The 12,333-nt window shown below is 41.7% G+C and overlaps 1 protein-coding gene across 1 annotated transcript in view; it reads right to left on the bottom strand.

Annotated features, from left to right (window-relative positions):
• LOC139167142 (dystrophin-like) overlaps positions 1–12,333 on the bottom strand; it is a 1,540,372-nt gene that overhangs the window by 197,047 nt on the left and 1,330,992 nt on the right. Inside the window, exons 64-66 of the mRNA XM_070751563.1 lie at positions 9,050–9,207; positions 6,154–6,320; positions 3,102–3,213 (exon numbers count right to left, since the gene is read on the bottom strand). Of these exons, the coding sequence (XP_070607664.1) occupies positions 3,102–3,213; positions 6,154–6,320; positions 9,050–9,207 (437 nt within the window). The remainder of the gene's footprint in view (positions 1–3,101; positions 3,214–6,153; positions 6,321–9,049; positions 9,208–12,333) is intronic.

Below are 12,333 nucleotides of genomic sequence, written 5' to 3'. Positions count from 1 at the left end.
GGGCACTCGGGTTTTCCTCTTGGGACAGTTGAGAAATGATCTAAATTTAAGGGGCTTAGACATCATGCCTTTGTCATGGTCAGATCATTTCCTGCTATGACTTGATTTTAGGGTGCCAATCTTTCCCACAGGAAGGCAGAAGCGATTAGGTGGTTCTGCCCCAGACAGCTAATGGATCCACCAGGTTTTCAGAGGGCGTTTAGGGATTTTCCACATTCACTTGTACACAGTTCAGCAGAGTCCCTGGTAATGCCTTGGAATACAGGTATGAAGGGGGTTCTCGACCAAATTGGGCCTAAACAACCTCTCTGTGGCAGTAGACCCAGGAGTTCCCCTTGGTTTACCAAGGAACTCTGGGGGATGAAATGCCAGAAAAGATGTCTAGAGAAACAGTGGAAGGACAGTAAATCTGGATTTGACCGAGCACTAATAAGTTCTTATATTAAGTGGTGCTCAAGGCAGCAAGATGTGCATATCATTCTGCCTTGATTGCATCAGCAAAATCTCACCCAGCCACCCTGTTTAGGGTGACTCGCTCTCTCCTTAACATGCAGAGTGTGTATGGGGGGGGGGGGAGGTGTTGATGAACCCTTGCAGGGTAGTGTGGAGAATCTCAATGTGTTTTTTGCAGATAAAGTCGCTCAGATCCGGGCAGACCTGGACTCCGATTGAAATGCAGTTTCAACTGACAACAAGTCAGTGGAGGTGACAGAGTCCTGTATTAGTCCAGATGTGTGGGAGGAATTTGACCTGGTGACATCTGATGAAGTGAACAAGGCCATAGGAGCTGTGAATTCCGCCACCTGCTTATTGGACCCGTGTCCCTCCTGACTGGTTTTGACCAGCAGGGAGGTGACACAAGGCTGGATCCAAGCAGTTGTCAATGCTTCTCTGAGGGAGGGGTCCTTTCTGGCTCTCTTAAAAGAGGCAATTGTGTGCTCCCTCTTCACAAAGCCTTCCCTGGATCTGGCTGTTTTAAACAACTATCATCCTGTCTCCAACCTTCCCTTCTTAGGGAAGGTTGTTGAGAAAGTGGTGGCGCTCCAATTCCAGCAGTCCTTGGATGAAGCTGATTACCTAGGCCCTCTGCAGTCTGGTTTCAGACCTGGCTACAGCACTGAGACTGTTTTGGTTGCACTGATGGATGATCTCTGGCAGGCACGGGATAGGGGTCTCTCTTCTATCCTAGTGCTTCTTGATCTCTCAGCAGTTTTCGATACTATTGGCTATGGCATCTTCTGCACCAGCTGGAGGGGTTGTGAGTGGGAGGCAGTGTTTTACAGTGGTTCTCCTCCTACCTATCTGCTCAGTCACAGTTGGGGGGGGGGGGGTCAGATGTCGACTCCTAGGCCCCTCCTTTGTGGGGTGCCTCAGGAGTCTGTCCTCTCCCCCCTGCTGTTCAATATCTACATGAAACCACTGGGTGAGATCATCTATCAACACGGGCTGAGTTACCATCAGTACCTGGATGATACTCAGCTGTACATTTCCACCCTGTGCCAATTTGGTGAAGCAGTTCAGGTGATGTGCCAGTGTTTGGAAACTGTGAGGGTCTGGATGGGTGCCAACAGGCTCAAGCTCAACCCTGACAAGACAGATTGACTGTGGGCATTGCCTCCCAAGGACCCTACTATCTGTCTGCCATTACCCTGGGGGGGGGGGAGATCTTTGACTCAGTCAAAGAAGTTCCGGAACTTGGGAGTCCTCCTTAATCCACAGCTGAGTTTGGAACAACATCTCTCAGCTGTGGCAAGGGGGACATTTGCACAGATTTGTGGCCTTATTTGGACAGGGAGTCTCTCCTTACAGTCATTCACACCCTCATTACCTCAAGGTTTGATTATTGCCATGCTCTCTACATGGAGCTACCTTTAAAGAACTTTGGGAGACTGCAGCTAGTCCAAAACACAGCTGTGCTTCCCAGGTATGCCCATGTCTCGTCAACACTCTGTGAGCTGCACTGGCTTCTGATTAGTCTCCGAATGCAATTTAAAGTGTGGTTATCTATAAGGCCTTAGATGGCTTAGGACCAGATTACCTATGGGACTATCTCTTGCCTCATGTATTCCAGCGGCCGGTCAGGGTTCATACAGTTGGCCTTCTCCAAGTCCTATCATCCAAACAATGCCAGAGGAAGAGCCTTCTCTATGGCAGCTTCAGTCCTTTGGAATCAACTCCCCTCCAGAGTTTCCCACTGCTCCCACTCTCTTGGCCTTTCGGAAGATGCTGAAAACACATCTTTGCCGGCAGGCTTGGGGCTGTTGAACATAGATATTCTGCTCCAGCCCACGTTATGACAGAGATATGGATGAATGTGGCTGAATGGCTTTAAGACATGGGTTTTTAGGCTTCCTTAAATTGGACTTTAATATGTTTAATAGATTTTAATTTTTAAATTGGTATGGTTTTATCTTTGATTTTTACTATGCCGTGTTTGTGTATTTATTCTTTATGTTGTAAGTCGCCCTGAGTCTCCAAAGAAGGGCAGCTTAGAAATCGAAATAATAAAATAAAATAAATAAAAATAAGTCAACATTTAACTCAGCTGTCTTATCTTAATACTAAACAGGACACTGTTACATTTCAGATTATACTTTTACAGATCTTTAAAGTTGATGTGGCTTTTTGAAAGTATAGTTATTCTCTGCTTTTTAAAAGAAGATACAATAGATACAATAGCACTGGGCTTCTTCAGATCAAGCATTTATTTTAAAAAGCTTCTTCATTTTGTTGCCTAGAACAATAATAAAAAAGTGTTTCAAAATAAGTCCAATAATTTGAATAGCCTCAAATCAGCTGAGGGTCGGGAAGCTGATATTGAGTTGCTTGACTTAACAGGCTCTGTTCTTTGCTGCAAGGAGGTAAATTGCTGGGAGGCAGAGGCCAAAGGATGGGAGTGGCTGGGTGGAGATATATTTGATGTATAAGAAGCACCCAAATTTGCACCCTCTTTTGGGGGGGTAAAAAAGTGTGTCTTATACTCCAAAAATATGGCAATATTTTCCATCCAAATATGCATAGATGTTTACTTTTCCTCAACAATTCATTACTCAATCTTACAAATTTATCTACACAAATACAAATACTGTGCTTTTACTTACTGGTGTACAATATTCCACCATTGGGTAGTGCATCTTATGACCTTTTGCAACTCGGCCAGAAAAGAAGCAGCTTTGGCAGATATCATAGTTAAAATGTTTTAAGCTTCTGTATCTAAAAGAAAATGCAATTTACAAATTTAAGAGTAAGTTGTGTCTAGGGTATAAGTCTGAAGAATATCATATTAGTGCTTCATGATACAATTTTAATCAGCAACACAAAATTAACTATAAGAGATCCATTTACAAAAACTGAGAACACTGGAAAAATAACTGAAATCTCTTAAACCATTTTTGTTTTTTTAATTATGCATGGCCTATAAACATATATTTCATTCAATTATTAAAGAACTTGGGTTGCCTGAAAGCAGTAATAGATTGGTTATCAATTAATCAGATATGCTATTTGTCATAGCAGGACAAATAGCAGCAGGATTTCAGTGTAAGAGGGATTCAATACATTGAAATAATCAAAATGATTAACACTGTAGTTTTAAAAAGTCAGAAGTTGCAGCTGATTTCATAATCAGTCAAAATTTTACTGGATGCACTCTTATGAGAGCATGTTGTATCTATTCTACAAACCCTAGACTGGTAATAAATTGGGCATCATTTAAAATAATGGAGCTAGTATCATTGTACATTTACTATTCAAAGGTAGCTTAATTGTGCATAGAGGTAGTCCTTTACTGTAAGAAAAATTAGGGGCCTATACATTAATTAGGAGAATTCTGTAGCATAATATGTAGCAACTATTTATTTAAGGACTGTTTAAAGTTGCAACCACACTGAAAAAAGTGACTTACAAGAGTTTTTCCACACTTATTATTGTTGCAGATCCCTATGGTCATCTGATCAAAATTTAGCCACTTGGCAACTGACTCATATTTATGATGGTTGCCATATCCTGGGCTCATATAACTAGCTTTTGAGACTTTCTGGAAAGCAAAGTTAATATTAAAGCCAGATTCTCTTACCAACAGTTTTACTAATTTAACATTTGCAGCGATTCACTTAACTAAAGGTCATAAAATGGGGCAAAACTCACATATCGTATTTTTCGGTGTATATGACGACCCTTTTTGTCTCAAAAAAAGTGTGCCAAAAACTGGGTGCATCTTATACACCCAATGCAGTTGGGTGGCAGTCAGCAGCAGCAGCGGCAGCCTTCTCGTAGTCCAGTGGCGGCGGCCTTTTACACAGTTTGGTGGCTGGCACCGGCCGCCGCTCCCAAATTGCGTGAGAAGTCGTTATTGCTGGATTACTAGAAGGCTGCTGCTGCTGCTGCCGACCGCAACTGCTGAAGCCGCCACCGCCGGACTACGGGACTATACAGCAAGTTTCAAGGCATGGGGGAAAGCCGAGCTTCTGATCTCTGTCACATGGGCGCTTCTCTCATTTTGTAGGTTCATTTCATGCGGAGAGATTGAGAGCGCCCACCTTTCCTTCCCTCTTCTGGCCACTGAGGAGAGCAGCTCGGCGCTTGCAACTCTTTTCCCCAGTCTTGAAGCAACAGCGGCTGTAGCTGCTGCTACTGCTTCCTCCTTGGCCTTGACGTCGTTTCCTTCCAACATAGCGAGGATGGGAGGCTGCTACTTTTGCTGCTGCCACTGATTCTAATGGAGGCTGAGGCAAACCGGCAGCGCTGCATTCTCGTGTGGACCTGCTTCGTCCTTCCTCCACAGTGACAAGCAGGTGCTGCCATAAGCCGCCGCATACACTTTCCTTTGCTGCCATCCCCACCCGGATCTGAAACCCTCCATTAGAAGCAGCCGCAGTGGTGAGAGGAGCAGCCTCCCATCCTCGCTATGTTGGAAGGAAACAATGTCAAGGCCGAGGAGGAATTGGTAGCAGCGGCTACAGCCACTGTTGCTACAAGGCCAGGGAAAAGAGTTGCAAGTGCCGCGCTGCTCTCCTCAGTGGCTGGGAGGAGGAAGGAAAGGTGGTTGCTCTCAGTCTCTCCACACAAGATGAACCTAAGACAAATCTACAAAGTGAGAGAGGAGAACAGGGTACTGCGGCAGGCAAGGCTGGGGCTTACAATTGAACCGGGCGGTTATCATTGTAGGGACAGAGGCCAGCCTGGAAAAAGAAAAGGCAACAGAGGTGGTGGAGGGGGGGGGGTAATTGAGGCTCGTTTAGGGTGAAAGTTGCGCGGAGTGGCGGGTGACAGAGAAGCGCCGCAGTCAGGTTTTCTGCTGCAGCTGGGAGAAGGGGATGAGGAGGAGCTGCCTTGGCCCCTTGGAGACGTGGAACCAGGCCTTTGTGATTTGGCAATGCAGCGAGTCACTCTCGGAGGTGGATCCTGGCAGCGTAGGAATTTTGGGAGTTGAAGTCTTAAAGCTGTCAAGTTTGAAAACACTGGGTTAGGGGTGCAAGGGTCTTCAAACCTGGCACGTTTAAGACTTGTGGACTTCAACTCCCATTTCTGAGCTAGCATGACTGGTGGAGGAATTCTGGGAGTTGGAATCCACAAGTCTTGAAGCTGTCAAGTTTGAAGTTTGTAAAAAGTGTACATGCTTTTAAAAAGTATACATGGTTGTAAAAAGTATTCTGCTACACTGGCATTTTATTAAACAATATAATACTACACCATTTAGTTCAGAATACTTTTTTCCTTGTTTTCCCCCTCTAAAATCTAGGTGCGTCTTATACACTGGTACGTCTGGTAACTGTCTCATTTAGCAACAAAAATTTTGGGTTTAATATTATGGTTGTAAGTTGAGGACTAACTTCGTATATTTTTGTGTCCAAACACAATTTTAAAACGAAGAAGGAATTTACTTTTTCATAAAACTCATTTGTTCAATTTCTGAATATTTAATTTGAAAAAAGACAAAATTGAGATTTTAAATGGTGAAGAAATTTGCAAATTGTTTCCTGCATTAGTTCACTTAAAAAAGATAAATATATTTGATAAAAAACCAATTTCTTCTTTAAAGAGATGCTCTATGCTACCACTGGTCATTTAACTTATAAGGTTTTATGCTGAATAACATTTCATGATTATAGTTCCATCAAAAGTATCAAAGTGTTAATTAATTTAGCATTTTACCTGAATCCAATAATTGGACATTCTTTACAGATGTTGCACTTGGCCTGATGTTTGGCAGTTTCGGCAGCTGCCACTCTATGTAAAACTGGAAGCCATACCATTGATTGTGGTTCAAGTCTCATCCAATCCAGAAAAAGAGCTGCCTCAATTTCAGATTTGTTATTTGCCTGTGAGAGAAAAGTAATGCTATCAACTTTGAACCGAACTTGGCAGCAGCCATATTTCTGTTCCTCATTAAAGCAGACCTTTGAGAAGGAACCAAGTCTCATTGTGATTTGCTTGAGTTTTAGTCAGAGTATTGACATTAAACCAACTCATATAAACCTATCCAGGGTCCTGAGCCCCGATCGCCCTTCCGACAACACTGGAGTGGTGGAAAAGACTCAGGGAAGATCGGAGATGGAGAAGATGGGGGAAGTGACCGCTAAACCTAATGCTGCCCCAGCTGGGGTTAGATGGGAATCACTGGCGATCTGTGTGGAAAGGACTGATAAGTCAGTGATATGGGAGGAAGCCCTAGCCACTGATGCCCTTTACTGAACAGGGGTGGGAGCCAATCGCAAGTGCATGCCAAATTTCTCAAGGTCCCCTTAATCCCTGGCCACTCTTATCTTGAGATGGAAAGCGAAGAGAACCGCCAAGTGGGATGAGCACAGGGAATGAAAATACCTGACCGTCTTTCACTGTACAGCAGCTGAGAGGGAGATTTGACTATGTGGAGAGTGGAACTGATGGACTGAATTGGGTCATCCATGCTGACATCAGCTTGACAACTCAGCCACTGCTGACCCACTGAAGCCAGCTGGGGTAGCGAATCCAAGCTGAAGGCAGAGCCCCCAAGGCAGCAACCAGCAGCAGGTTTGATGGGCAACCTCAGACTCGTCCTGGATGGCATGGGTACCTGCCATGGCTTTATTATCAGGGACCCAGTTGGTTCCCTGGCCCGTGGGCATCCCCTCCTTCACCGTCAGCAGACCCACCACCTATGAAGGACACTTTTGACGGAGACCAAGAGAAATTGGTGTTCTTGCTCAACCAGATGTGGACCTACCTGGACTGCTATGCCCCAGTCTACACATTGGACACGGCAATGGTGAATGCATGACTGCCAACCTAGAGGGAGAAGCTGCAGAGTGGGTGATGAAACTTCATGATGAAGATGAACCAGAGTTAGGGAATATGGGGGAGCTGAGAGCCAGATTTGAGTTAGAGCCTCAAGCCAAAATCAAATAGAAGCCGAAATCCGAGACTTAACCCTGCTGTTCTGTTCGGGTCTATTTGACCCGAAACGAAGTTTGAGACCCTGTAAAAAATTTTCCCTGCATATCTGAAACTTGAAATTACATGACTTTGTCTCAGTTGAGAGGTTCTTTCTATGAGTATTTTTTTTGGTTGCTTAGTTTTTGCTGGGTGCAATGACTATACTCTTGTTCTGTTCCTGGGTCTATTTGACCCGGACTAAAAAAATGTTGATTTTAGCTACTGTGGTTTTTTAAAATATCTATTGCATTAGTAAACTATATGTGAACGTGCTTGATTATAAACAAATGAAAAATGAAATTAAAAATGAAATTTTATTTTTATTTTTTCAGAAAAAAAGTAATGATTATACACATATACTGTTTCGGGTCTATTTGACTCGAAGAGTTTACAGGCCTGAAACTTGTGATTAATTGACTTTTACAGGTCTGAAACTTGTGATTGATTTACTTTTCCTCATTTGAGGGGTTCTTACTATGAGTTTGGGGGTGGGGTGGGGGGGTGTTACCTGATGCTACGTGCTGTTTGTTATACTTGTCCTGTTCAGGTCAATATTGACTTTTACAGGTCTGAAACTTGTGATTGATTTACTTTTCCTCATTTGAGGGGTTCTTACTATGAGTGTAGGGGTTTTTTTTGGGGGGGGGGTTGGAGGGGTTTTTTTTGTTTATCTGTTGCTACATGCTGATTCAATATTGATCTGAACAGTACAAGTTTAACAATCAGCACGTAGTAACAGCTAAACCAATCCCCCTCCAAAAAACACACTCATAGTAAAAACCCCTCAAACCAGGAAAAGTAAATAAAAAATATATTACTATAATGGAATGGAATTATAATGGAAAGGTATATTTGTTAACGATATGATAATCTGCAAAAAATTTAGAAACATATAAGTAATAACAACCTAGTAAAGAGAGAGCAAGGTCATCTTTCTTATTTTTAATGTTGTGTTTTCTGTGTTCATATACATTTGAATGTATTATACATTTGTAAATAAAACCTCCTTTTCTAATATTTTTTTTTATATAAAGAAGAATTCTAGATATAGAAATAAATATTTACATGGGATGGATCTAGTTCCAGCAGCACCTTCAGACTGGTCTGATTATTTTTTGTGTCTATTTAGTATATGGCATTTTCAGTGAATCAAGGAAAGAGTTAAAGAAAATGCAGTCATCAAAATATCGAAATATAATAATATTCATGTAATTGTTTCTCTTTAAATCTACATACATTTTCAGTGAATCAAGGAAAGAGTTAAAGAAAATGCAGTCATCAAAATATATCAAAAATATTATATAAAATATAATAATATTCATGTAATTGTTTCTCTTGAAATCTACATACAGTGGTACTTTGGTCTTTGTCGATTATTTGTTCCAACAGATGTGTTGAATACTAAAACTAACAAGTAAGAAAACCACATGACTTACCACTTGACCCACTACTTTGACTGGAAGAAATAGTGAGTCCTATTGCAATCAACATCAGCAAGTTTTTTCTTTCACTGGATGCCAGTACAAGATTTCTGCTTCAAAATGTGTCCAATACCAAATATGACAGGTTTTGAAGCAGCTGTGCTGAGCATGTTATTAAAATATTGAGTCTTTTTAAAAGCAAAAGATATACTTACAAACTGAAAACAACTCCTGACACTAGGTTCAATATTACTGCCACCAAAGGAAGCAACTTCTCCCAGCTGTCTTGGAATCTGGATAGAGTCATGTAGGAGGAGACCTAGATGACGTTGATCACAGAACCCAGTAGGACTAGCTACTTGCTTAAACAGATCTGAAAAAAAAAGGAATTAAAATATGAGGAAAATTCATGCAATCAAACTAGAGTATGTTACAAATGATGTTACTAAATTATATAATCTAGACAAGTACAAGGCATGGTGCTTTACAATATACTCTGAATATTTTGTTTATCTTGGTATAAAAATTCCAAGGAAGCTCTGACAGTGTTTCCAAGAAAAAAATGCATTCTATTACAAAGATGCATCGGCTCTAGAGACTGTTAGAAATAGCATCACAAGTAAAATTCAACTGACTATGAATTTTGTATAGCATGTATTTTGAAGCAACTATACAGCACATCTGTATCAAAGGAAGACCAGTTTGAAAAAACCTGAAATATTTATTTGACATGACCTGAGTAATCTTTCATATTTTTCAAGATTACATTCAGTGGTATGAAAAAATATGGTTTTACTTTTACAGATTCTTTAATATTTCATACTTCAGTAGGAAAGTTCTCATGTTGAATACAGCTGTTTTTAATAAGAGCTTTACACCTAATTTTATTTTGTTTCTATTTACCGTATTTTTCGCTCCATAAGACGCAGTTTTTTTCCTCCCAAAGTAGGATGAAAAATCAGCCGCGTCTTATGGAGCGAAGATGCAGGGTTGGGGGTGGGGGGGTGCTGGGAAGCCCCCCAGGCCGTCTGTGATCTTTTAAAACAGCCGCACCGCTTCCCAGCTGACTCCTGAAGCGCGGAAGTTCGCCTTTGGCTTTTGGCTTCAGGAGTCAGCTGGGAAGCGGCGCGGCTGTTTTAAAAGATCGCAGCCGGTCTGGGGGGCTTCCCAGCACCCCCCGAACCCGGGTTGGGTGTTCGGGGGGGGTGCTGGGAAGCCCCCCAGGCCGTCTGCGATCTTTTAAAACAGCCGCGCCGCTTCCCAGCTGACTCCTGAAGCACGGAAGTTCGCCTTTGGCTTTTGGCTTCAGGAGTCAGCTGGGAAGCGGCGCGGCTGTTTTAAAAGATCGCAGCCGGCCTGGGGGGCTTCCCAGCACCCCCCGAACCTGGGTTGGGGGTTCGGGGGGTGCTGGAAATGTCGGGGGCGCACGGGCGGTTGCGCGTGCTCCCTATCTCCCTGCTAGCCTTTGCCGGCGACAGTCCCCCTGACAGCGTTCGGATCCCCCCACCCCCAGCAGAAGCCAAGGACCCCCAGAGTGGGGCGGCAGGGGAGGCGACTGCCTCTCCGCTCACCAAGTGCCGGGATACGAGCCGATAGGAGCCGGGCGCTGGCTTGCCTTCCTTCCTTCCAGCGTCGCTTCGGAAGCCGCCGAAAGCGTCAGGGGGGCGCGGCTCCTCTCGGCTCGTATCCCGGATGTGAGCTCGGGAGACGAACAAAAATGTCTCTCCCCTCCCAGCTCTTATCTCGAGCAGCTCGTAAGTAGAGTGTTATTGTAATAAATATTTTAGCCTACTTTTTGGCTCAAAATATTTTTTTTCTATTTTCCTCCTCTAAAATCTAGGTGCGTCTTATCAGCAGGTGCGTCTTATAGAGCGAAAAATACGGTAAGTTGTTAAAATAAAGAAATATAATTCCTAATCAAATTTTAGTATTCAATTTACAATTTCCTGCAGACTCTTTCAAAGTTACTGTTTGAAAAGTAGAAAATCTAGAAAATCTCTCGAGTCAGGTTATCGGTGCACATGTTTTGGATTTACTATAATTTGCTTACCTTTTGCTTTAGGTAATACTAAAAGGGGATACATAAGTAAAATAATTAGAAGATATATGTTCGATATACTATGAGATTTTGTTGGGCAAGAACAATTTGCAACTTGACTTGCAAATAAAATTAATAATTGTGACAAGTCAGTTTCTTGTAAATGCCTGGCAATATCTAAGTGACCTTCACCAAGACAAAAGAAATATCAGTTCTGCTCATATAAAGGGATAAACTCACTCCTGCATTCTAATAGTAGCAAAATAAGTCTAGGATATAAGATGGATACCTATAGCTAAGGGGGAAGGTATCGTGCAGTTTTAAAAAAAAGGAGTTTAAGAATAAAGAAAAAAAAGAAAAAAGAGACTGTAAAATAATAATTGTAAACAAAATGGGCTGACAAATATGCTAGTGAAAATAGTAAAATAAAATAAACCCAAAAAGTAGTTACACTAGTCACATGAGAGTGGAAGCTCTCACCAAAAATTCTGGGATTGCATAACTGTATAATCCATCTATGTGAATGACAAAAACCATTTCATTCCTTCTAATAACTCTAAGGTGATTTACATTAAAAAGTAACAACAATTAAAGAAGAAAATATCATAATAGATAAGAAAGATGATGAAGGCTCAGGTTACTTCTCTTTTGAGTTTAATAGCAGAAAGAAAAGTGTAATGCAGTGGTACTCAACCTTTCTAATGCCATGACCCCGCAATACATTTCCCCATGTTGCGGTGACCCCAATCCAAAAAATAATTTTGGTGGCTACTTCAAAACTGTAATTTTGCTACAATTATGATTCAAAATGTAAATACCTGATTTGCATTATCTATTCGCATTGCTACAAATCCAACATAATTTAAACATAGTGATTAATCACAAAAACAATATTTATTATATGTTGAGAAATATTTATTACTAATTCGAATAAATAGCATTTCACCATGGCATAGCATGGGTTTAAATATAACAATTCCAAATAAATAACATTTCACCATGACATAGCATGGATTAAATATAACAACAGTAATATAACAGTAAACAACAGTGCAATATTTTGCAACAGGATGCTGCTAAATTCAGTGAGATGGTTGTGGTTGTTTCTTGCTTACCAATTCAGAAATTCTTGGAGCAGTCTTTGCAAGGGCACAGCAAAGATCATTTTCCACAAAAAGTCTACTTCGGTTTTTAGACTTGATTACTAGCAAGCTGGAAACCCCTGTTTTGCAAAGATATGTTGTTGGAAAAGGAAGAAGAAGGCACAGCACAATCTCTGACAGAATAGGAAATAACTGTAAACACTTAATCCAGAATTTTGCCAGTGGCATTGCAAAGAAATCTGTTTTCATGCATCATTGTTAATTAGGTCAATGAACTCTTCTTGTGCTGTCTCCGGTACATCTTCAACTTTCACTGTGAATGGACTTCTGGCAAGTGCAAATGGGGTGTCAGGTAGAG

Source organism: Erythrolamprus reginae, chromosome 4 (assembly GCF_031021105.1).
Source record: "Erythrolamprus reginae isolate rEryReg1 chromosome 4, rEryReg1.hap1, whole genome shotgun sequence".
Classification (NCBI taxonomy): Eukaryota; Metazoa; Chordata; class Lepidosauria; order Squamata; family Dipsadidae; genus Erythrolamprus; species Erythrolamprus reginae.
The sequence above is the reverse complement of the archived record's forward strand: the minus strand, read 5'-3'. Positions and strand labels throughout refer to the sequence as shown.